The sequence below is a fragment of the Tachyglossus aculeatus genome, chromosome 19 (assembly GCF_015852505.1).
Source record: "Tachyglossus aculeatus isolate mTacAcu1 chromosome 19, mTacAcu1.pri, whole genome shotgun sequence".
NCBI classification, from domain to species: Eukaryota; Metazoa; Chordata; class Mammalia; order Monotremata; family Tachyglossidae; genus Tachyglossus; species Tachyglossus aculeatus.
This window is the reverse complement of record NC_052084.1, coordinates 25,928,284-25,953,741: the sequence shown is the minus strand read 5'-3', so window position 1 is coordinate 25,953,741 and position 25,458 is coordinate 25,928,284. Positions and strand designations below refer to the sequence as shown.

The window sequence follows — 25,458 nt, the reverse complement described above, 5'->3', positions numbered from 1 at the left end:
CATGTGGCCTCTTACCTCCTTCCCTTCCCCACATCACCTGTATATATGTATATATGTTTGTACATATTTATTACTCTTTTTTACTTGTACATATCTATCCTATTTATTTTATTTTGTTAGTATGTTTGGTTTTGTTCTCTGTCTCCCCCTTTTAGACTGTGAGCCCACTGTCGGGGAGGGACTGTCTCTAGATGTTGCCAATTTGTACTTCCCAAGCACTTAGTCCAGTGCTCTGCACATAGTAAGCGCTCAATAAATACGATTGATGATGATGATGATGATGTGGCGGAGTCGGGATTCGAACCCATGACCTCTGACTCCAAAGCCCGGGCTCTTTCCACTGAGCCAGGCTGATAGCAACTTCCAAGGGCCTAGAAAAAAAAAAGGATACTTAAATATAACCCCCGCTTCTAAAGTACCAAACGTCTACCCGAGATGCATCCATTTTTCATTATAAGTAATCTAAGACTCTTCGAAGAATTAACTGTTATTCGATCCTGCAAGGAAACCAATACAGCAGATATATCCAATTAGTCACCGGATATCTCTCATTGTACAGCGGAATCGGGCTATTTCGTGGTGTCTAGTAACAAAGCTTCAAGTTTGGGGTTGTTTTTTTAAAAAAAATATACCGTTCAGCAACTTCCAAATTCTCACAAACCACGGTCTGTGTGGAATAAAAACATTTAACAATCCTAAATCCACGTCAGAAGGCACGGAGAGTTGTCAGTCTTGTTTGAAACCAATAAAGGACTTATAGTCCAGCTCTTTTTGTCCCGATGTGTCCCGATGAACTCAAGAGTCCCTAATTAGAGGCTGAAGTTGTTGTTTTTGATTTGGGGGTCGTTTTTTTTTTTTTGAAGATTTTATTTTCACCAGCCTGGGGAACTTGTGTGATCACTGACAGCATCTACCTAAAGTGCCAATTCTGACCATCTTGAGGCCGAAGCTCCTTAAATAGCCTGTTTCTTGCTATGTTGTACTCCCCCAATCAATCGATCATATTTATTGAGCGCTTACTATGTGCAGAGCACTGGACTAAGCGCTTGGGAAGTACAAATTGGCAACATATAGAGACAGTCCCTACCCAACATCGGGCTCACAGTCTAAAAGCACAGTCCCCCAAGTGCTTAGTACAGCGTTCTGTACTCGGCGCTCAATAAATACGATCGAATGACCATTTTCCCTTTAAAATGTAAGCTCTTTGTGGGCAAGAAGCATCTCTACCAAGTCTGTGATAGTGTACTCTCCCGACTACTCGGTGCAAATGCTGCGCGCTCAATAAATACGACTGATTGAGCCCAGGATTGTATAAAGTTTCACGCTTCCAAGTGATCCGGCTGGAAGAAGCGCGCTTTCTGGGTTTCCCCTCGGAAAATCTCTTTTCCCTCCCGGAATTGCTACTCCATTTCACTTTTCTCCACCCTCCCCTGCCCCTCTGGACAGGATGTTTTCTCCTCTTTTAAAAGAGGAGCAGCAAAGGGAGACGCAGAGAAGGAGGGAGGAGGATGCATCGGTTCGAAGGTGAAAACCAAAGCAACCAGGGTGAAATGTGTTGGTATTTGGGTCCCTGGGGTGCTGAGACCGAAGCCGGGCCGGAAAAAGCCGCAAGGCTGCCTTGGCGTTGCCTTTCAGTCAGTCATCATCATCAATCGTATTTATTGAGCGCTTACTATGTGCAGAGCACTGTACTGAGCGCTTGGGAAGTACAAATTGGCAACATCTAGAGACAGTCCCTACCCAACAGTGGGCTCACAGTCTAAAAGAGAGGATTTAGTCGAGAGGATTTATTGAGCCTAATCCCCGTTTGATAGACGAGGTCCGGGGAAGTGAAGTGACTTACCCAAGGTCACACGGCGGAGAAGCGGCAGAGCCGGGATTAGACGCCGGGTCCGTCCAACTGCCAGGCCCGGGCTCTAGCCCCTGGGCCATGCTGCTTCTCTAAATATAGGAAGAAGATATGTCATCCAGCGCTTTGCACATAGTAAGCGCTTAACAAATGCCATTATTATTATTATTATTGTTATTATTATTATTGTTATTGTTATTGTCATCATTATTATTATTATTATTATTATCATTATTATTATTATTATTAAGTGGTCCCTGGCAGATTGTGACCGAAAACCCATCTTTTCCCTGGAATAAGTATCTCCTGCTGCGTTCTTGCCCACCCCCTCAAGACCTGGCTGTAGGCTAGGCTACCCAGTAATAATAATAATAATAACGATGGCATTTATTAAGCGCTTACCATGTGCAAAGCGCTGGGGAGGATACAAGGTGATCAGGTTGTCCCACGTGGGGCTCGCAGTCTTAATCCCCGTTTTCCAGATGAGGGAACTGAGGCCTTTGCACATAGTAAGCGCTTAACAAATGCCATTATTATTATTATTATTGTTATTATTATTGTTATTGTTATTGTCATCATCATTATTATTATTATTATTATTATCATTATTATTATTATTATTAAGTGGTCCCTGGCAGATTGTGACCGAAAACCCATCTTTTCCCTGGAATAAGTATCTCCTGCTGCGTTCTTGCCCATCCCCTCAAGACCTGGCTGTAGGCTAGGCTACCCAGTAATAATAATAATAACGATGGCATTTATTAAGCACTTACCATGTGCGAAGCGCTGGGGAGGATACAAGGTGATCAGGTTGTCCCACGTGGGGCTCGCAGTCTTAATCCCCGTTTTCCAGATGAGGGAACTGAGGCCCAGAGAAGTGAAGCGACTGGCCCAAAGTCACCCAGCGGACAAGCGGCGGAGCCGGGATTCGAACCCACACTGAGCCAGGGAGACGCCGCTCCGTGGAGGCTCCCTTTCCCTCCCACGCCACGGCCGTGTGTTATTTTCCAAGGCCTAGTGGGTAGAGCCCGGGCCTGGGAATCAGGAGGACCTGGGTTCTAATCCCGGCCCTGCCCCCCGTCCTCTGTGTGACCGTGGGCAAGTCTCCCCGCTTCTCTGGGCCTTAGTGACCTCATCCGTAAAATGGGGATCAAGACTGAGCCCCATGACGTTGGCATTTGTTAAGCGCTTACTACGTGCCAGGCACTGTTCTAAGCACCGGGGGGAGACAAGGCAATCGAGGTTGTCCCACGTGGGGCTCACAGTCTTAATCCCCATTTTACAGATGAGGGAAGCGAGGCCCAGGGAAGTGAAGCGACTTGCCCAAGGTCACACAGCTGACAAGTGGCGGAGCCGGGATTGGTTTACTCTATTTATTTATTCATTCATTCATTCATTCATTTATTTATTTATTTATTTATTTATTTATTTAACTTATACATATCTATTCTATTTATTTTATTTTGTTAGTATGTTTGGTTTTGTTCTCTGTCTCCCCCTTTTAGACTGTGAGCCCGCTGTCGGGTAGGGACTGTCTCTAGATGTTGCCAATTTGTACTTCCCAAGCGCTTAGTCCAGTGCTCTGCACATAGTAAGCGCTCAATAAATACGATTGACGATGATGATGATTGGACCAGCCCCATGCGAGACGGGATCGTGTCCAAGCTTGTATCCACCCCAGCGCTTAGTACGGCGCCTGGCACGTAGTAAGCGCTTGACAAACACCACAATTCTTCTTCTTCTTCGAGGGGAGTGAGAATGGCGGCTAAGCCACCGTCCTGGCCCGGGAAGAGCTGGCATTCCGAATCCCAAATCAAATCCAAATCCCAACCGGATGGACACGGTCCTAGGGTCTACTGAAGGGGACGTGGGTTGTGGCCAGAGGACCGGGGAAGAGACATCGAAGGTGGTTTCGGGAGGGGGGGGACGGTTGAGAAGCGGCGGGCTTGGGAGTCGTGGGTTCTAATCCCGCCTCTGCCGCTCATCAGCTGCGGGACTCGGGCCAGTCACTTCTCTGTGCCTCAGTTACCTCCTCTGTAAAATGGGGGTCTTCTACACTGTGAGCCCACTGTTGGGTAGGGACCGTCTCTGTATGTTGCCAACTTGTCCTTCCCAAGAGCTTAGTGCAGTGCTCTGCACAGTAAGCGCTCAATAAATACGATCGAATGTTTGTACGTATTTATTACTCTATTTTATTTGTACATATTTATTCTATTTATTTTATTTCGTTAATATGTTTTGTTTTGTTGTCTGTCTCCCCCTTCTAGACTGTGAGCCCGCTGTTGGGTAGGGACCGTCTCTAGATGTTGCCAACTTGTCCTTCCCAAGCGCTTAGTGCAGTGCTCTGTACACAGTAAGCGCTCAATAAATACGATTGAATGAATGAATGAATGTTTGTATGTATTTATTACTCTATTTTATTTGTACATATTTATTCTATTTATTTTATTTCATTAATATGTTTTGTTTTGTTATCTGTCTCCCCCTTCTAGACTGTGAGCCCACTGTTGGGTAGGGACCGTCCCTATATGTTGCCAACTTGTCCTTCCCAAGAGCTTAGTGCAGTGCTCTGCACACAGTAAGCGCTCAATAAATACGATTGAATGAATGAATGACTGTTTGTATGTATTTATTACTCTATTTTATTTGTACATATTTATTCTATTTATTTTATTTCGTTAATATGTTTCGTTTTGTTGTCTGTCTCCCCCTTCTAGACTGTGAGCCCGCTGTTGGGTAGGGACCGTCTCTATATGTTGCCAACTTGTCCGTCCCAAGCGCTTAGTAAAGTGGTCTGCACAGTAAGCGCTCAATAAATACGATTGAATGAATATGTTTGTACGTATTTATTACTCTATTTTATTTGTACATATTCTATTCATTTTATTTCATTAATATGTTTCGTTTTGTTGTCTGTCTCCCCCTTCTAGTCTGTGAGCCCACTGTTGGCACCAAGCGCTTAGTACAGTGCTCTGCACACAATAAGCGCTCAATAAATACGATTGAATGAATGAATGAATGAATATGATTGATTGATTGATTAAGACTGTGAGCCCCACGTGGGACAACCTGATTACGGCGTCTACCCCAGCGCGTGGAACAGTGCTTGGCACACAGTAAGCGCTCAACGGACACCATCATTATTATTATTGCAATATTCATTCATTCAGTCGTATTTATTGAGCGCTTACTGTGTGCAGAGCACTGTACTAAGCGCTTGGGAAGGACAAGCTGGCAACATACAGGTTGGCAATAAAGGTCGTCCCCACGGGCTAGACAAGGTTTTTTCCCCAAAGGCCACGTCTCGGATGTTGGAAATAAATCTAGGGAGGCACCAGAGATTGGTTTTCCTGGAGACTCGGGACCTCGGTTCCGCGGAGTGGGAAGAATTTTTATTTCACCAGATAGGAAGCCTCTCTCCGGTTCGGCTTCCCAGCAGGTACCCAAAGTCCCAAACGAACAAAACATCCGAAACTAATACCTTTTCAGAGACTTTTTGAAAGAAGAAATTCAGAAATACCAAGTTTTCCGATACCACGCTTATAAAGAAATCATTGAATAACTCCACTTTGCCAGTTTCCAGGAACGGCTTTATTTAAAAAAATAAGTTCAACTGTCCAACATGTATTAGTTTGCTGCAAGATGGCAGTTCTAAAGGCCTCTTCCTATGACATTTAGAAAACGGTCAGGGAATTCAACATTCTCGCATCTCCTAGGTGGCTTCAAGGTATTCCTAGCGTCCTAGTATTAGAAATAAAAATTAGATGTGTTAGACGTTAGTAAATAAATGAAATTCAGTCAGTCACCTTAACATTGGAATTCTTCGAAAAGTGCACCCTGCTATTTATTAAATCCACAGGTGCTGGTTTTATAGGGAGCGGGGAAACACTGGCGGAGAAGAGGAAGAGGAAAATAGTTTCCAATTCAAATTACGGGTGAGACTTTTGTCCACGCTGGGTTTTCGCATCATCTTTGGCTTCGTTCCGTCCCGAATGGCCCTCGTCTCCAAATGCCAAAAATGTTTTCCGCTTTTGCCGGTCATTTGGACTTCTTCCTCTTCTTTCTTGGTACACCAAGTGGCCTCAAATCTGCCGTGGATTGTAATAAATTCTACTTCGATTCCGGACACGGCTGAATTTCGCGAAAGTCTGGTGCGCGGTCGGTTTTGGATCGGTCGGAACGCCCGCTCCCGTGTCTTACACCGTCGGAGTCGTTCCCGACCCTTAGCGACGCCACGGACACAGCTCTCCCGGATCGCAGATTCCTCCCGGATCCTCTACGGGGGTCGTATTTTCATTTCTTTCCGTCTCCGACTCCTCCTTAATACTTCCCAGGAGAGGGTAGGCCCTCTTTTCTGAATCACAAGAAAGACCTACGGCTGCGTGCTCAAGACATAAATTATACTCGGAACGACAATCAAGTGACGGGGAGTTTATCCTTACGCCACGAAGGCCGAGGAAAACCTTACCCGGGAACACCGAAAATATTTCTCTGTCGACGTTACAAAAAATAGTTTTCCCGTGTATAAGTCTATCTAGAGAGTCAAAAGGCTCGTTACTTAGCCAGGACGCAGATTTTAGCCCATTTAGAGTTGGAACCTAGCAAGGTAATGTAGGTAATTTTCAATTCCAATCATACTTACCAAAATATTCCATAAAGAAAGGCTCTATCAAAATACATCTATAGAGTAGGGTATAGCCTCAGTCAACGACTCCTTACTGAATACCGCACTTACAACCGCCTGTTGGAAAAGTCGCGCGTGAGGGTGGAGAGCATTTTTTATTTTTCCTACCATCTGCTGGTTTGTTTTCTGGGAAAAACCCAAGGTTTATCGTCGCCTTAAGGCATGCGCTCTATTTGTGAATGTCAGCCATTCCCCGGGGAGCTCAAACATAGATTATTCTCTCAAGCGACTATAAAAGATCCAAATAGGATTGCGACAAAAAACCTCGACACCGTCAGGTGTGACGTCGCCCGTACGGGGGGAACCGGTATCGAATTCCCAGACAAATAGCAAAGTTAACCATTTCCTCCCATAAATATTTTCTTTTTATTTGTTTGACGTTTCGGAGTTGCTGTTCTCGGTACTATTAACAGAAAATACATAACAAAAGCTTTCTAACCAGTGAAAACGAAAAGCATTACAAATGTCGGAAAAAAATTGGCCTCATTAACATATGTACAAGTCTTTTCCTTAATACTTACTCTCCGGGGGCTTACAAACGTGACACATTTATACGGGAATTAACGTTCCCCGACCGCACCGAACCGCGAGCGTTTCAGTCCTCGACGCTCCTCCGGGGAAGGGGAAGGCAGCGCGTCGGCCGCCACGGCCGCGCGTCAGTCCGAGCTGCTGTGGACGCCCTGCTCCGACCGGTCCTGGAGGGTGGCTTCGCCCGCTTTCGCGTCTTTCGGTCCCTTCTTCCCTCTGTTCTGACCTTCCTGCAGCCGGAGGATTATGTTCCGTATTTCCTCTCGCTTGGTTTTCATTCGCGGGCGGGGGAACCAGTCCGTGAGGTTCATAGGCAGCTCGAAATTGAGGATTGGGTTCTGCGGGGTGAGAAAGGGGGACAGGCCGCCTTGTTAGACCGGTACCGTGATTCTTGGAGGAGTCGCTTCCGATAACTCCGCGAGCGGCGGGGTTGGGGCTTTTGACGAACAAATGGTTTCTGATCAATGAATCGATGGCACTCGGGGGCCGTCACGCAATGACGACCCCCCCATTTGTGTGCGTGAGTGTGTGTGTCCCCTCACCAACCCTTTCTTTCTTCCCGGAGATGACCGGCTCAGCGCGGTCTAACGGAAAGACGGGGCCGGGAGCCAGAGGCCCTGGGTTCCAATCCCGCCTCGGCCACCTGTCTGCCGTGTGACCTTCACTTCTCCGGGCCTCCGTTCCCTCCTCTGCCCAGTGAGGATTCAACGCCTGTTCTCCCTTCTACTTTGACTGTGAGGCCCACGGCTACGGTGTATCTACCCCAGCGCTTAGCACACAGTACGCGCTTAATGCAACGATTAGTACTGTTACCGTTGGAGAACCTATTGGAAAGTGCTCTCCAGACATCTTTGTGGAGGGAGAATGGCACGCTACCCGGAAAAAAAAATATGACCGGCCGCCACGCGGCCTGCTCCGACAGGCTTACGGAGCAACCGCTTCCTTGGGGACAGCGGGGTCCGAAGGACGGACATCGTTTGCAACGTGTCTCCGATCCGTCCGTCGTATTTACCGAGCGCGTGCCTTTGCACTGTGCTAAGCGCTTCAGGGAGGGATCCGGGGCCAAGGCCGCACCGCGCTCTCCTCCACTGGGAGGTCACGTCGACAACAACTTCCCGCGGCAGGATTAGCCGGCAAGCGGGAAACGCTCGGGAGCGGCATCCCGAGCCGGAGGGGCGGCGAGGCCCAGTGGGAAGAAGTCCGAAGGTCCTGGGTTCTAACTGCCACCTCGGGCAGGTCGCTTCGCTGCTCGGGGCCTCAGTTTCCCGCATCTGGCAAAGGAGGATGCGGTAACTGGTCTCCCTTCCTGCTTAGGACCGTGAGACCCCCGTGGGGCGGAGATTGGGCCTGACCTGATTATCTGGTAACTCCCGCGGAGCTTAGTGGTACGGTGCCCGTCACAGACTGAGCGCTTAAATACCGCAATTCTTATTATCGGGGGAGATCCGGTGAGAGGAACGGAAACCCACCTCGAAAAAGCTTTCCACGTACTGCAGTATGTACACTCCGCAGTCGCTGAAGTTATTCTGCTGGGGCACTTTGGGACTCAAGCCTTTCATGACATCTTTGGAAAAGCTCCTCTTACTCCCTTTTCGGACTTCCCACTCCACTTCCAGGTACCTGGGACGAGAGGCACCGGGGCTGAGACCTTTGCCTCGGCCCGGGCCGCGACATTCGCCGCGGGGTCGGTCTGGGGTTTAGGACTTACTCTCTCAGGATTTTGACGATGTTTGACCGAGACGGCCCCCTCAGCGAGTCCATCAGCAGGATGCACGGTCTGGGAAGGCAGAGGGCAAAGGTTGAGCGCCTGAAGTGACGGGGTAACTCGCTTTGGACGCCTAAACCCGTGTGGGATTTAGCGCATCGCCGGCTTCTTGGGTTATCCCGGTTTGCTATTTACTGAAGATTCCCAAGCGACACGGCGGGATAACTCCCGAAACAACCTGACCAAAGAACCTGGGGAGAGTTAGTAGGATCTTCATGTTTCTTTCCCCCCTCCAGGCCATAAACTCTTAAGGGCGGGAATGTGCTTGCTAATTCTGTTGTAGTATACTCTCCCAAGTGTTCTGCACGGAGTAAGTGCCCATTCATTCATTCAGTCGTATTTACTGAGCGCTTACTGGGTGCAGAGCCCTGTACTAAGCGCTTGGGATGGACAAGTTGGCAACATATAGAGACAGTCCCTACCCAACAACGGGCTCAGAGTCTAGAAGATGATGCCCAGTGATTCTTCCCAAGGGATTTTTCTCCATACTTTCAAATCTCTCAATCAATCAACCAATCAGTTGCATTTACTGAGCGCTTACTGTGTGCAGAGCACTGTACTAAGCGCTTGGGAAGTACACGTTGGCAACATATAGAGACGGTTCCTACCCAACAACGGGCTCATAGTCTAGAAGATGATGCCCAATGATTCTTCCCTAGGGATTTTTCTCCATACTTTCAAATCTCTCAACCAATCAACCAATCAACTGCATTTACTGAGCGCTTACTGTGTGCAGAGCACTGTACTAAGCGCTTGGGAAGTCCAAGTTGGCGACATATAGAGACAGTCCCTACCCAACAACGGGCTCATAGTCTAGAAGATGATGCCCAGTGATTCTTCCCTAGGGATTTTTCTCCATACTTTCAAATCTCTCAATCAATCAACCAATCAATTAATTGTATTTATTGAGCACTTACTGTGTGCAGAGCCCTGTACTAAGCGCTTGGGATAGACAAGTTGGCAACATATAGAGACGGTCCCTACCCAACAACGGGCTCAGAGTCTAGAAGATGATGCCCAGTGATTCTTCCCTAGGGATTTTTCTCCATACTTTCAAATCTCTCAATCAATCAATCGTATTTATTGAGCGCTTACTGTGTGCAGAGCACTGTACGAAGCGCTTGGGATGGACAAGTTGGCACAATATAGAGACGGTCCCTACCCAACAACGGGCTCAGAGTCTACAAGATGATGCCCAGTGATTCTTCCCTAGGGATTTTTCTCCATACTTTCAAATCTCTCAATCAATCAATCGTATTTATTGAGCGCTTACTGTGTGCAGAGCACTGGACTAAGCGCTTGGGAAGTCCAAGGTGGCGACATATAGAGACAGTCCCTACCCAACAGTGGGCTCACGGTCTAAAAGGGAACAAAACCAAACATACTAACACAATAAAATAAATAGAATAGATATATACAAGCAAAATAAATAGAGTAATAAACATGTACAAACATATATACAATGTAATGTATATGTAAATGCAAATACAATACAACAATACAAATACAATACAACAATCCTACTTTTCTCCCACCTCCTTCTCCCTTGTCTCCGTGCTTTTCTTAGGGTTCCCTCCTTGTCAATCAGCCAATGGATTATTTTTTTTCCGGGGATTGGTTAGGGCCCTGGGGGGGCGGGGGGGCGGTGAAATGACTTGTCCAAGGTCACGCAGCAGACAAGCGGCGGAGCTGGGATTAGAAGCCAGGTCCTTTTGACGATGATCGATGATATTTATTGAGCATTTGGCGTCCTAAATCCTTCGGAGGGTAGACAGGCGCAGGAAGCAGGGTGGCCTAGTGGGAAGAGCCTAGGCCTGGGAATCCAAGGACCTGGATTCTAATCCTGGCCCCGCCACTTCTGCGCTGGGTGATCTTGGCCAGGCTACTTCACTTCTCTGGGCCTTAGTTTCAAGTAAAATGTGGAATAAATCTTCCTCCCTCCGATCTAGACTGTAACCCCCTTGGGGGCCAGGGACCGTGTCTAGCTTAATTATCTTGAATCCGCCTCAGCACGGTGCTTGGCATACAGTAAGTGGTTAACAAATAGCATGCTGATAATAACTATTATTATTGTACAATAATTAAAATTAATCATAAAATTAATTATTAATTATAATTATATATTAGTAAGTGGTTAACAAATAGCATGCTAATAATAATAATAATTATTGTACAATAATTAAAATTAATCATAAAATTAATTACTAATTATAATTATATATTAGTAAGTGGTTAACAAATAGCATGCTAATAATAATTATTATTATTGTACAATAATTAAAATTAATCATAAAATTAATTGTTAATTATAATTATATATTAGTAAGTGGTTAACAAATAGCATGCTAATAATAATAATAATTATTGTACAATAATTAAAATTAATCATAAAATTAATTACTAATTATAATTATATATTAGTAAGTGGTTAACAAATAGCATGCTAATTATTATTATTATTATTGTACAATAATTAAAATTAATCATAAAATTAATTACTAATTATAATTATATATTAGTAAGTGGTTAACAAATAGCATGCTAATTATTATTATTATTATTCTACAATAATTAAAATTAATCATAAAATTAATTATTAATTATAATTATATATTAGTAAGTGGTTAACAAATAGCATGCTAATAATTATTATTATTATTATACAATAATTAAAATTAATAATAAAATCAATTATTAATTATAATTATATATTACTAAGTGGTTAACAAATAGCATGCTAATAATTATTATTATTATACAATAATTAAAATTAATCATAAAATGAATTATTAATTATAATTATATATTAGTAAGTGGTTAACAAATAGCATGCTAATAATAATAATTATCATTATACAATAATTAAAATTAATCATAAAATTAATTATTAATTATAATTATATATTAGTAAGGGGTTAACAAATAGCATGCTAATAATAATTATTATTATTCTACAATAATTAAAATTAATCATAAAATTAATTATTAATTATAATTATATATTAGTAAGGGGTTAACAAATAGCATGCTAATAATAATTATTATTATCATATAATAATAATTAAAATTAATTATAAAATTAATTGTTAATTATAATTGTATATTATAATTATTAATTATAATTAATTAATTATAAAATTAAGATTAATAATGATAGAAATAATAATAATTATTACTATTATCCCTGCTTTCAAGGAGCTGACAGTCCAGCGGGAGAGACGGACACTAAAATAAACGACAGATTCATTCAGAGGACGGGACTGCGTGCATGTTGCCCGAAGATCAGTGCATTCGAGGGGGGCCTAAGGCATGCCTCTCATTCATTCATTCATTCATTCAATCGTACTTATTGAGCGCTTACTGTGTGCAGAGCACTGTACTAAGCGCTTGGGAAGTACAAGTTGGCAATCAATCAATCGTATATTATTTATTGAGCGCTTACTGTGTGCAGAGCACTGTACTAAGTGCTTGGGAAGTACAAGTTGGCAATCGATCAATCAATCGTATTTATTGAGCGCTTACTGTGTGCAGAGCACTGTACTAAGCGCTTGGAAAGGGCAGTTGGGCAACAAACAGAGACAATCCCTACCCAACAATGGGCTCACAGTCTAGAAGGGGGGGAGACGGCAATAAAACGAAGCAAATAAACAGGCGAGTAAACAGTAAACAAGTAGACAGATTGGGATATGCAAGAGAGTATAAGGATAATAATAATAATAATGTTGGCATTTGTTAAGCGCTTACCATGTGCAGAGCACTGTTCTAAGCGCTGGGGGGGATACAACATGATCAGGTTGTGCCACGTGGGGCTCACAGTCTTAATCCCCATTTTACAGATGAGGTAACTGAGGCCCAGAGAAGTGAAGTGACTTGCCCAAGGTCACACAGCAGACATGTGGTGGAGCCGGGATTCGAACCCATGACCTCTGGCTCCAGAGCCCGTGCTCTTTTCCACTGAGCCACGCTGCTTCTCTAAACAAGGTGATCAGGTTGTCCCCCATGGGGCTCACAGTCTTCATCCCCATTTTACAGATGAGGTAACTGAGGCCCGGAGAAGTTAAATGACTTGCCCAAAGTCACACAGCTGACAATTGGCAGAGCTGGGATTTGAACCCGTGACCTCTGACTCCAAAGCCCAGGCTCTTTTCCACTGAGCCACGCTGCTTCTCTAATCCATAGATTAGATCATATCCATATCATATCCATAAGGATATGGACACAGGTGCTGCGGTGATGGGGTGAATATCAAAATGATCAAGGGGGTATGGCTAAGCGCTTAGTACAGTGCTCTGCCCACAATATAAGCGCCCAATAAATATGATTGAGTGAATAAAGTCCGGGTGATGCAGAACAGAGGGAAAAGAGCTTACTTACTGACCAAACGTATCAGGATCGATTTGGGGAGTTTTGAGTCCACTTAATCAATCAATCAATCAATCGTATTTATTGAGCGCTTACTATGTGCCGAGCACTGTACTAAGCGCTTGGGAAGTACAAATTGGGGGAAGTACATAGTCTCACAAGAATATGAAAGACCTGGCGATATTTGAAGGTCTAGGAAGGAGAGCAGAACTGTGTTGTTCTGGGAGAATACATTTTGAACTCGAGAAGCAGTGTGGCCTGGTAGGAAGCGCCCCGCCTGGGACTCAGAGGACCTGGATTCGAATCCTGCCTTCGCCCCTCATCTACTTCAAGCCACTTCCCTTGGCTGGGCCTCAGTTACCTCATCTGCAGTATGAGGTTTAAGACCTTAAGTCCCATGTGGGACCGGGACTGTGTCCAATTTGATTAGCTTTGTCTACCCTAGTGCTTAACTACAATGCTTGGCACATAGTAAGCGCTTAATGTGGTTAACAAAAGGAGTATATAAAAAAGGTGTATATATGTATATATGTTTGTACATATTTATTACTCTATTTATTTTACTTGTACATATCTATTCTATTTATTTTATTTTGTTAGTATGTTTGGTTTTGTTCTCTGTCTCCCCCTTTTAGACCGTGAGCCCACTGTTGGGTAGGGACTGTCTCTACATGTTGCCAATTTGTACTTCCCAAGCGCTTAGTACAGTGCTCTGCACATAGTAAGCGCTCAATAAATACGATTGATGATGATTAGCTTTGTCAACCCTAGCGCTTAACTACAATGCTTGGCACACAGTAAGCGCTTAATGTGGTTATAAAAAGGAGTATATAAAAAAGGAGTATATATGTATATATGTTTGTACATATTTATTACTCTATTTATTTTACTTGTACATATCTATTCTATTTATTTTATCTTATTAGTATGTTTGGTTTTGTTCTCTGTCTTCCCCTTTTAGACTGCGAGCCCACTGTTGGGTAGGGACTGTCTCTGGATGTTGCCAATTTGTCCTTCCCAAGCGCTTACTACAGTGCTCTGCACATAGTAAGCGCTCAATAAATACGATTGATGATGATTAGCTTTGTCAACCCCAGTGCTTAACTACAATGCTTGGCACACAGTAAGCGCTTAATGTGGTTAAAAAAAGGAGTATATAAAAAAGGAGTATATATGTATATATGTTTGTACATATTTATTACTCTATTTATTTTACTTGTACATATCTATTCTATTTATTTTGCTAGTATGTTTGGTTTTGTTCTCTCTGTCTCCCCCTTTTAGACCGTGAGCCCACTGTTGGGTAGGGACTGTCTCTAGATGTTGCCAATTTGTACTTCCCAAGCGCTTAGTACAGTGCTCTGCACACAGTAAGCGCTCAATAAATACGATTGATGATGATTAGCTTTGTCTACCCTAGCGCTTAACTACAATGCTTGGCACATAGTAAGCGCTTAATGTGGCTAAAAAAAGGAGTATATAAAAAAGGAGTATATATGTATATATGTTTGTACATATTTATTACTCTATTTTACTTGTACCTATCTATTCTATTTATTTTATTTTATTAGTATGTTTGGTTTTGTTCTCTGTCTCCCCCTTTTAGACTGTGAGCCCACTGTTGGGTAGGGACTGTCTCTAGATGTTGCCAACTTGGACTTCCCAAGCGCTCAGTACAGTGCTCTGCACGCAGTAAGCGCTCAATAAATACGATTGATGATGAGTACTCCAGAGAGCTACATACCTGGGTCCCGCCGTTCCCTTAATTATGGTTTTTGTTAAGCGCTTACTACGTGCCCAGCACTGCTCTAGGCGCTGAGGTAGATACAAGGTAATCAGGTTGTCCCACGGGGGGCTCACAGTCTTGCTCCCCATTTTACAGATGAGACAAATGAGGCACAGAGAAGCTATGTGGCTTGCCCAAGGTCACACAGCGGACAAGTCCTCACTTCCCCTGACTCTTTCCTTCCGTCGGGGCCGCGAGGCCTGCCTGGCGAATTTTCCGGTGTCTTCCAACTAGGGAAGCAGCGTGGCTCAGTGGGAAGAGCCCGGGCTTTGGAGTCGGAGGTCGTGGGTTCAAATCCCAGCTCCGCCGACTGTCGGCTGGGTGACTTTGGGCGAGTCGCTTCACTTCTCTGGGCCTCTGTTCCCTCATCTGTAAAATGGGAATTGAGACTGTGAGCCCCCCCGTGGGGCAACCTGATTGCCTTGTAACCTCCCCAGCGCTTAGAACAGTGCTTTGCACATAGTAAGAGCTTAATAAATGCCATTATTATTATTATTATTAATCTGTAGGATAATAATAATAATAAGGATAATAATGCCTTACTCTGTTTCTAGAATTTCTGTGACATTATTGTAGAGCAGAACTGTTACGCTCTAGTCAAGGGATTTGTATCCTGTATGGTTTTCTAGGCTGTGAGCCCACTGTTGGGGAGGGACCGTCTCTATATGTTGCCAACTTGTCCTTCCCGAGCGCTTAGTACAGTGCTCTGCACCCAGTAAGCGCTCAATAAATACGACTGATTGATTGACTGATTGATCGTTCTTCCCAGGCGCTTAGTACAGTGCTCTGCACCCAGTAAGCGCTCCACAAATACGATCGAATGACCGTAGGTTGAGAGTTTAGATATCATTTTTGCGCTCTCAGGCCCGTAACGATGTTCTTAATATACTTCGACAACTGTTACCCTTTACTGCTGTTACATCGGACGCTTTTATGGCTAAATAAAAGTTTCATGACTGGTGGTTACTGTCCGTGTCACTTCCTGGAGAATTTTTTTTTCAATATCACAATCCCAATTTGTCCGTATTACAGTCTGATGTTAGAAGGCGTTTCGCCGCTTTTCCACGCGCGGTTTTCCCGCTTCTGTATTGACCGCGGAACAATTCCCAGCAGTAGGGAAGCAGCCTGGCCTGGCGGATGGAACATATGGGAGTCGGAAGAACCTGGGTCTAATCCCGGCTCCGCCACCTGTTTGCTGTGGTGACCCTGGGCAAGTCATTTCACTTCTCTGTGCCTCAGTGACCTCATCTGTAAAAGGGGGATCAAGCCTGTGTCCAACCCAATTTGCTTGGCTCCCCCCCAGAAATTAGTACAGTGCCTGACGCACAGTAAGCATTGAGCAAATACCACAATTATTATTGTTATATGTATATATAATATACATATTATATACATATTATATATTATATATTATATAATATATATTATATATTATATAATATATATATTGGGGAAGAAGCGTGGCTCAGTGGAAAGAGCCTGGGCTTTGGAGTCAGAGGTGATGGGTTCGAATCCCGGCTCCGCCAACTGTCAGCTGTGTGACTTTGGGCAAGTCACTTCGCTTCTCTGTGCCTCAGTGACCTCATCTGTAAAGTGGGGATTAAAACTGTGAGCCCCCTGTGGGACAACCTGATCACCTTGTAAGCTCCCCAGCGCTTAGAACAGTGCTTTGCACATAGTAAGCGCTTAACAAATACCATCATTATTATTATTATTATTATATAATATATATGTATATACATATGTATATTATCATCATCATCATCAATCGCATTCATTGAGCGCTTACTATGTGCAGAGCACTGTACTAAGTGCTTAGGAAGTACAAATTGGCAACATATAGAGACGGGCCCTACCCAACAGTGGGCTCACAGTCTAAAAGGGGGGAGACAGAGAACAAAACCAAACACACTAACAAAATAAAATAAATAGAATAGATATGTACAAGTAAAATAGAGTAATATGTACAAACATATATACATATCAATCAATCAATCAATCGTATTTATTGAGCGCTTACTATGTGCAGAGCACTGTACTAAGCGCTTGGGAAGTACAAATTGGCATCACATAGAGACAGTCCCTACCCAACAGTGGGCTCACAGTCTAAAAGAGTGGGCTCACAGTATACATATATACATATATTATACGTATATTATATTATACAATGAGGAATGTCCCCCACAATGGAAAAATAGGAGAGCGCAGCTTTACCAAAGTGCCCCAAAGGCCTCCTGGCTGGGCAAAACAGAGTAAATCTCAGCCAGGGGAAGGGACTGTGATCACTGCCCTTTTCTGTTGGACTACATCTTATTTTTAATCCCTCCGGGTCCTTGCTCTGACATTCTCAGGGATCACGTCCACCCTCCCTCTTACCGCTTAAATGGTTAAGAAAATAACGGCAACCTTATCCGCGAGGCACCCCGGCTCTCCTGGAGAAACGCGCCACTTCCAATAAAATTCGGGAAAGGGGTACTTGAGGAATCGACTGGAAGGCGAATTCCGCAAATCTTTCGAAGCGGTAGGGCGACCGGGTTGGTTTTCCTGCGTGACTCTGTCCGGGCAAAAACTGCTAGACCGCGGCTGAGCGTTTCACCTTCCGAAGATGCCGGTCTGCTACCTGACTTCTACAGATTCTCACCAAATCCGGGAGGCAAGCGAGGCAAGCCATCGCCACCTAAATTAACTTCATTTTTCCCCCGGGATCGACGGTACTTATTGGCTCTACGGAAGAGACCAGCCGCGTCGCGATGACTGCTTTTTTAGACTGTGAGCCCACTGTTGGGTAGGGACTGTCTCTATGGGTTGCCAATTTGTCCTTCCCAAGCGCTTAGTACAGTGCTCTGCACATAGTAAGCGCTCAATAAATACGATTGAGGATGATGATGACTGCTTGCTTCTGGCAGTCCAGCACGCGGCTGAAAGGTGATCAGCGGAGCAGAAGAGTCCCGTACGTGACGCCCGGCTAAGCGTTTTAGTACGGCGCCCTGCACACAGTGGTACCAAATCTCAGAAAAATTTCTGTACTAAGAGCCTTAGTACAGAGGCACTTAGTACAGTGCTCTGCACACAGTAAGCGCTCAATAAATACGATTGATGAAGAGCCAGTGAATCACGGGATCGCCCACGGGCCCCGCTTGACGGGGAGAACGCCCAACGGCCTAAAAGGACGGCTCTAAGAGGACTTCAAGCGACCAGTACTAGGCGAGCCTGGGCTACTGGCAGGTCTGCTCCAAGACTGGATACATTTTCCGTGTCCCGGGGGCGGGATGGGATGCGGAAGTGCGGCCTGCCGGAGGCGGCAGGGTTGGAGCCGCACATTCCGGAGGCGTCCGCGTAGAGGCGGGAACTGGCCCCGTGAGCGGATGAGCTTCTGAGGGAACAGGGAGGGGAAAGGAAGGGACGGGACGGACGGAGCCTTGCGGACATCCGCAGCCGAGCAAACGGAGCTGGGATGAAGCTGGAGAGAGGGAGGGAGAGAACCGGGCTTGTTTTGACCTCAGGAAAACCGATCGTGTTTCAAGGAAGAGGGGTTGGCGCAGGGTCAGCAGAGTTAAAGGACGTCAAGGAGAACGAGGAAAGGGCTGAGCCCATTCGATCCGGTTCCATGGAGGAGCCTCGGTGACCTGGACGACTGCTGGGGCAGCTGAGTGACGGGGGTGGAAAGAGGTCTCAGTTATCTGTAAAATGGGGGTGAAGACTGTGAGCCCCCCGTGGGACACCCTGATCACCTTGTAACCTCCCCAGCGCCTAGAACGGTGCTTGGCACATAGTCAGCGCTTAATAAATGCCATTTTTTTAAAAAAAAGTGAGCTGGCGGGGAGCAAGTAAAGGCAGAGAGAGTAAATGTTCCGTTGCGCGAGTCCGGATCGAAAGCCGGGCAGGAGGCGGGCAACTAGCTGGGACTGTGGGATCGAGAGGGGGCTTTTATATAACGGGGGATACGCGGGCATATTTGAGTAGACGCCTCTTCTTGTTTTTATCATCCCTTATGGGTCACCGACCAATCTTCTCTCTCCCGGCTTATTCTTAGCCTGTGAGTCTCTCAGGGACAGAGACCGTGTTGGTTTTCATCAGTTCATTTTTGTCCCGGCACTTGACAGTCCTCTGCCCAGAGGAGGCCCTTAATCGATCCTCTTTTTTCTCCTATGGCTCCTTGAGCAATCAAATCAGTGCCAGCCGCGGGCGACCCTCCACGTCAAATGGCAAAGATCGGAGAATGATGATAATGATGGTAATGACGGCATTTGTTAAGCGCTTATTATGTGCCAGGCACGACACGGAGCGCCGGGGTGGACCCAAGGAGATTGAGTTGGACACAGTCCCTGTCCCACGTGGGGCTCGCAGTCTCACCCCCCGTTATCCAGATGAGGGAACTGAGGCCCAGAGAAGTGACTTGCCCAAGGTCACAGGGCAGCCAAATGGCGGAGCCGGGATTAGAACCCACAACCTTCTGGCTCCCATGGCTGGGCTCTGTCCACAACGCTACGCTGTGAATAAAGTCCGTCTCCTACAACTGAAGCGAAGCGAAGCTTAATAAAGCTTTGCAGGGTGAGACCGGTGAGGAGAATTGTTGACAGTAGGATTGCGGGCAGCGGTGCGGCCTAATGGAAAGAGCCCGAACCTCGGAGTCTGGGTTCTAATCCCACTCTGCCACTTGTCTACCTTGGGCAAGTCGCTTCCCCGGGCCTCAGTCACCTCATCTGGAAAATGGGGATTGAGACCGGGAGCCCCTTGCAGGACAGGGACTGTGTCCCACTTGATTTCCTTGTGTCCACTCCAACGCTGATGATCTTGGATCTATCCCACCACTAAGTACAGCGCCTGGTACACAGTAAACGCTTAACAAATACCATTAAAAAGAAAAAAGTCGCTTCCCTTCTCTGTGCTTCAAGTTCCCTAACCAAGTGAAGATTCAATGCTTATTCTCCCTCCTACTTAAGACTGCGAGCCCCACGCAGGTCGGGGACTGTTGTCCCGCAGGATTACCTTGTATCTGCCCCAGCGCTCAGTACAGTGTCTGGCACATAGTAAGCATGTAACATACCTCAATTATTATTATAACCCAATAGCCGCTGCATCTGAAGTTGCAAAAATGAAAGCCAGGAGGACAAAGGACTTATTGTAAGGAGGTAATAAACCAAAGCCTCGGTCACTGCTTGCATCTTCGCTGAAAAGCGAGATAGACCTGTGTGGCACTTGGCAATCGATGAGTATCTCTCCGGATTGGCAGCTTGAAAATATCGGGAGTTGAAGAGTCCAAAGCGAAAAGAAAGCTAGGTGCTCAAACAATAAACAAACATAACAAAGAAAGCCCATTTTTCCGTGTGCCCGGGATGACCTATTTACTATTCTATTTATTTTATTAATATGTTTTATTTTGTTGTCTGTCTCCCCTTTCTAGCTGTGAGCCCGCTGCTGGGGAGGGACCGTCTCTCTATGTTGCCAACTTGGACTTCCCAAGCGCTCTGCACGCAGTAAGCGCTCAATAAATACGACCGAATGAACTCAGCCCTCACTGGATCCATGGCTAAATTTCCCCGGCGGTATCTGTTAAGCGCTCACCACGTGCCAGGCTAGGGGTAGGTGCAAGCTAATCACGTTGGAAACGGTCCCTGTCCCACATAGTCCCTTTTTTACAGGCAAGGTAACTGAGGCACAGAGAAGTCAAGTGAGTTGCCCCACGCCACACAGCAGACAAGCGGCGGACCCAGGATTAGAGCTCAGGTCCTTCAGATTTCCAGGCCCCGTACTCTAGCCATTAGGCCACAAATCGTATATATTTATATTGTGAGTTTGGGTGCTTAGATGCCTCAAGTGTCCGCCCAACTGAGAAGTCACCAGTGGCTTCTTGTCGCCCCGGGGGGAGAGGAACCGCTAGAAATCGAAGTGACTTTGATATATTTAAATTATGGTCCTAGTGAAAGAGGATAAGCTTCAATCATACTATGCGTCAGGAAACAAATTCGCGGGGGAAAAGCAAACTCAAATACGAGCCGGGGAAAGACCAGCTAAGAAGAACAGCCGCCCGGCACTATTTCATCCGTCAACAAGCAAGAGGCGAGGGGTAAAATCCCGGCACCGTACCTTTTTCCAAACTGCCAATCGATCGATCGTATTTATCGAGCACTTACTGGGTACGGAGCACTATACTAAGCGCTTGGGGGAGTACGATAAAAAGTTGGGAGAGAAACTCCCTGCCCTCAAGGAGTTTAGACTAAAGGAGCCAACGGAGCCCCTTTTTGGAGGAAAGGCAAAGGAGTGGAAGAAAAGGAGCGGGATTCACATTTTCCCAACAGGCGAAGGGGCCGCCGAGCTGTAATTTAGGCTAAATTGCCCAGCAAGCGTTGGTGGGTTTTTTTGGGTGGAGTTTCTTTCTGGTTCTTTGCAGAAGTTCATCTTAACTTCCAGATCTAGAGACAAGCCTTCCGGAGAAGCGTTCTGAGGCTCTGGCCCTCAGTTTCACAGTACTCCTCCTCACGGGCTGCTCCGCTGCTGGCCGGCCACTGCCGATGACACCTTTCTCTCTTTTCAAATATCAATGGAGTGTGGGAAGTTATAAGCCAGAGAAATTCCCATTTGGGAACTTTTACCTCCCCCTCTAAATTCCCATCCTTCTGGGAGGAAGTTACTGCTCGCAAATATTCGGTCTGGGAACCCCTTCTCGATCCGCTCGCCCGTGGCTTGGGGGTTTTCCGAGAAACCTCGCACAGAGCCATTTTCTGAGCCCGTGGAAGAGGCTTCGGGATGGGCCTGGGTGGACTGCGGGATCTTTCCATTCACACGAGCTTTCTCAGCGAGGTCCTCGGAATCTAACGGACACGGACACAGCCGCAGGGCGAAGGAAGAGGCCCCGACTCTGTTACCGACTCCATCCATGGTTTATCCATGCTTAGAGTTGCAGCCGAAAAAAAATCCCAGAGCCACGGCTGAGCAGACGCTGAGTAAGAGTCGGTAGCAAAGGTGCCAAAAATGTTGCCAATTTGTACTTCCCAAGCGCTTAGTACGGTGCTCTGCACCCAGTAAGCGCTCAATAAATACGATTGATGATTATTTAAAATGCCAAATCGGGACTGGGACATATCGACAACAGTTTGTCCTGCAACAGGTGCTTCGTCGACTTACGTTCGCCTCTGGTTACTGCTCTCCGAAGGGATCGGGAGAAACCGCACAGAGGATTCGGAGAAGAAACGCTGGTGATCGTAATCGTCGCGAGTTGAAAAAGCAAGTTGGAGGACCATAGCCTGGGAAAGTGGCGTGTCTTAACTGGATTTAAACATACTTGTAGGGAAGTTCCTGACCAATCCATCTCCATATCCGCTGACAGCCAGACTGGGAAAATGGGCTTAAGTTCAACGGAGAATGCGTTGGACAGAAGGAAAAACTTCTTAATTATCCAGGGGTGCTAAAACCCCAAATAGAGGGTTCCTAGAGTCTCCATCCTGGAAACTTAGTCACTTCTTACCTGACTTATTCACTCATTCATTTAATCGCAATTTTTGAACGCTGACTGTGTGCAGGGTGCTGTGCTAAGAGCTTGGGAAAGCACAACACAAAACAAGTGGAACACAACACAGTGTTGCTTACACATTCACTCGCTGCAGGCAGGGGAATGGAAACAAGCCGCGATCTCTTACGGCACGAGGAATTTAGGCTGCCGTGGGGATTCTTGCCAGTTTTTCTTCCGTCCCTGAAGGGATGCGGTCACCGTGCATATATTGCGAGAAATACAAAATCAGTACTTACTGTTTACAGATTGTTGGCTTCAGGTGCCACTGGCCTAATTCCGAACCGCAATTCTCCTCAGTGAGGCCTCCATCGTCGCTGCTATCTTCCTACAAAAGGCAAGAGTTAAAAGATCCTAAACAAAGCATCGTTTACAACAGCTAAAATAATGAATGAATTTATTACTCTATGTATGGACCGTCTCTAGATGTTCAGGCCTTCCCAGACTGAGCCCCTTCCTTCCTCTTCCCCTCGTCCACCTCTCCATCCCCCCATCTTACCTCCTTCCCTTCCCCACAGCACCTGTATTTATGTATATATGGTTGCACATATTTATTACTCTATTTATTTATTTATTTTACTTGTACATATCTATCCTATTTATTTTATTTTGTTGGTATGTTTGGTTTTGTTCCTTGTCTCACCCTTTTAGACTGTGAGCCCACTGTTGGGTAGGGACTGTCTCTATGTGTTGCCAATTTGTACTTCCCAAGCGCTTAGTACAGTGCTCTGCATATAGTAAGCGCTCAATAAATACGATTGATGATGATGATGATGATGATGATGCTGTAAAGTTTCCAATCGGAACAGGCCAAGCAACCACCGCTCAGTTTTGGACTAGGGTTGTTTTGTTTTTTTACCTGGTTATCCCGATCTTCCGAAAAGTCAATCAGCTCATCTTCAAGAGATTTACCACTGTCAGTTAGTTCGTCGCTATAGCTTAGTCTGATTTTGTTTAACCCATCTGTATTGGTCACAAGAAGAAATGTTATTTTTTTAAAAAAATACCACTTTCACGGACGCGCATATCGAATCAAACGTAAGCAGTTTTACCGCAAGCCTTCCAGCCGATGGTACTGAGGGAGCCCCTACTCCTTGCAAATCACCGGGGAGAGCAGAAACAGTGCTCTGCACACAGTGAGCGCTCAATAAATATGACTGAATGAATATAAACAGAAATAAAACACACGACCCCTTACCCGTAAGGAGTTTACAATCTAAAAGAGGAGAACGGCCGTTCAAAAATTGTTTACAAAGAGTGGAAGAGGGAGAGCAAATTCACCAAACGATGAAATACCAAAATCAATCAGAATAATCGCGCCTCCAATCGGATACCCACACTTGGCCCCTAACGTCCATCTCCTAGGGGTGGCTGCCGAGTTGGAGTGTCGGGAATTAACCGGGAAAGAGGCAGCGCGGCTCAGGGGAAAAGAGCCCAGGTTTTGGAGTCAGAGGTCACGGGTTCAAATCCCGGCTCCACCAACTGTCAGCTGTGTGACTTTGGGCAAGTCGCTTCACTTCTCTGGGCCTCAGTTCCCTCATCTGGAAAATGGGGATGAAGACTGTGAGGTGAGGCAACCTGATCACCTTGTACCTGGTCCTTTGCACACAGTAAGTGCTTAATAAACGCCATATGTTTGTACATACATATTACTCTATTTATTTTACTTGCACATATCTATCCTATTTTGTAGTATGTTTGGTTTTGTCTCCCCCTTTTAGACTGTGAGCCCACTGTTGGGCAGGGACTGTCTCTATATGTACTTCCCAAGCGCTTAGTACAGTGCTCTGCACGCAGTAAGTGCTCAATAAATACGATTGATGATGATCACTAAAGACTTGGTGGAGGAGGTGAGATTTAAGGAGAGCTTTGAAGGTCTGAGGGCTGGTATCTTTGGATAGGGAGACGGGCCGGGGCGGAGGAACGACGTGAGTACGGGAGGATGGAGCGGCAGAATGAAGGGCGGCGTGGTGAGGTGAGCTACGGAGGAATGGAGAGCGAGGGCCAACGAAGAAAGCGGCAGGTGAAGGTGGAAGGTTTGAAAAGTTGGGACCGTCTCGACGCCAATCGAAGCTGCTTTCCGGGAATAACCCGGCCCGCACGCTTCGCTCGTCTGATGCCGACCCATTCGCCGTCCCTCGCCCACGTCCTGCCTCCGGCCCTTCTTTCAGACCATCGCTCTCCCTCCTTGTCATTATCAATCGTATTTATTGAGCGCTTACTGTGTGCAGAGCACCGGACTAAGCGCTTGGGAAGCACAATTTGGCAACATATAGAGACGGTCCCTACCCGACAGTGGGCTCACAGTCTAAAAGGGGGAGACAGAGAACAAAACCAAACATACTAACAAAATAAAATAAATAGAATAGCTATGTACAAGTAAAATAAATAGATAGAGTAATAAATATGTACAAACATATCATCATCATCATCAATCGTATTTATTGAGCGCTTACTATGTGCAGAGCACTGTACTAAGCGCTTGGGAAGTACAAGTTGGCAACATATAGAGACGGTCCCTACCCAACAGTGGGCTCACAGTCTAAAAGGGGGAGACAGAGAACAAAACCAAACATACTAACAAAATAAAATAGATAGAAGAGATATGGACAAGTAAAATAAATAGATAAATAGAGTAATAAATATGTACAAACATATATCCATATATACAGGTGCTGTGGGGAAGGGAAGGAGGTAAGATGGGGGGGGTGGAGAGGGGGACGAGGGGGAGAGGAAGGAAGGGGCTCAGTCTGGGAAGGCCTCCTGGAGGCCTCCCTACCTCTGAAGCCTCACTGAAGGCACATCTCCTCCAAGAAGCCCGCCATGACTACGCTCTCATTTCCTCTTCTCCCATTCCCTTCTCCGTCCCTTGGATTTGCTCCCTTTATCCACCCCTCCCTCGGCCCCCAGAACGCTTATAATGATAATGGCATTTATTAAGCGCTTAGCACTGTTCTAAGCGCTGGGGAGGTTCCAA

General features: G+C 45.8%; 1 protein-coding gene across 1 annotated transcript in view; it reads right to left on the bottom strand.

Moving 5' to 3' along the window:
* Nucleotides 1-6,880: 6,880 nt before the first annotated feature.
* SENP6 (SUMO specific peptidase 6) overlaps nt 6,881-25,458 on the bottom strand; it is a 121,451-nt gene continuing 102,873 nt past the window's right edge. The window contains exons 25-29 of the mRNA XM_038760880.1: nt 23,341-23,444; nt 22,721-22,809; nt 8,770-8,838; nt 8,531-8,681; nt 6,881-7,399 (exon numbers count right to left, since the gene is read on the bottom strand). Of these exons, the coding sequence (XP_038616808.1) occupies nt 7,190-7,399; nt 8,531-8,681; nt 8,770-8,838; nt 22,721-22,809; nt 23,341-23,444 (623 nt within the window). The 3' untranslated portion in view covers nt 6,881-7,189. The remainder of the gene's footprint in view (nt 7,400-8,530; nt 8,682-8,769; nt 8,839-22,720; nt 22,810-23,340; nt 23,445-25,458) is intronic.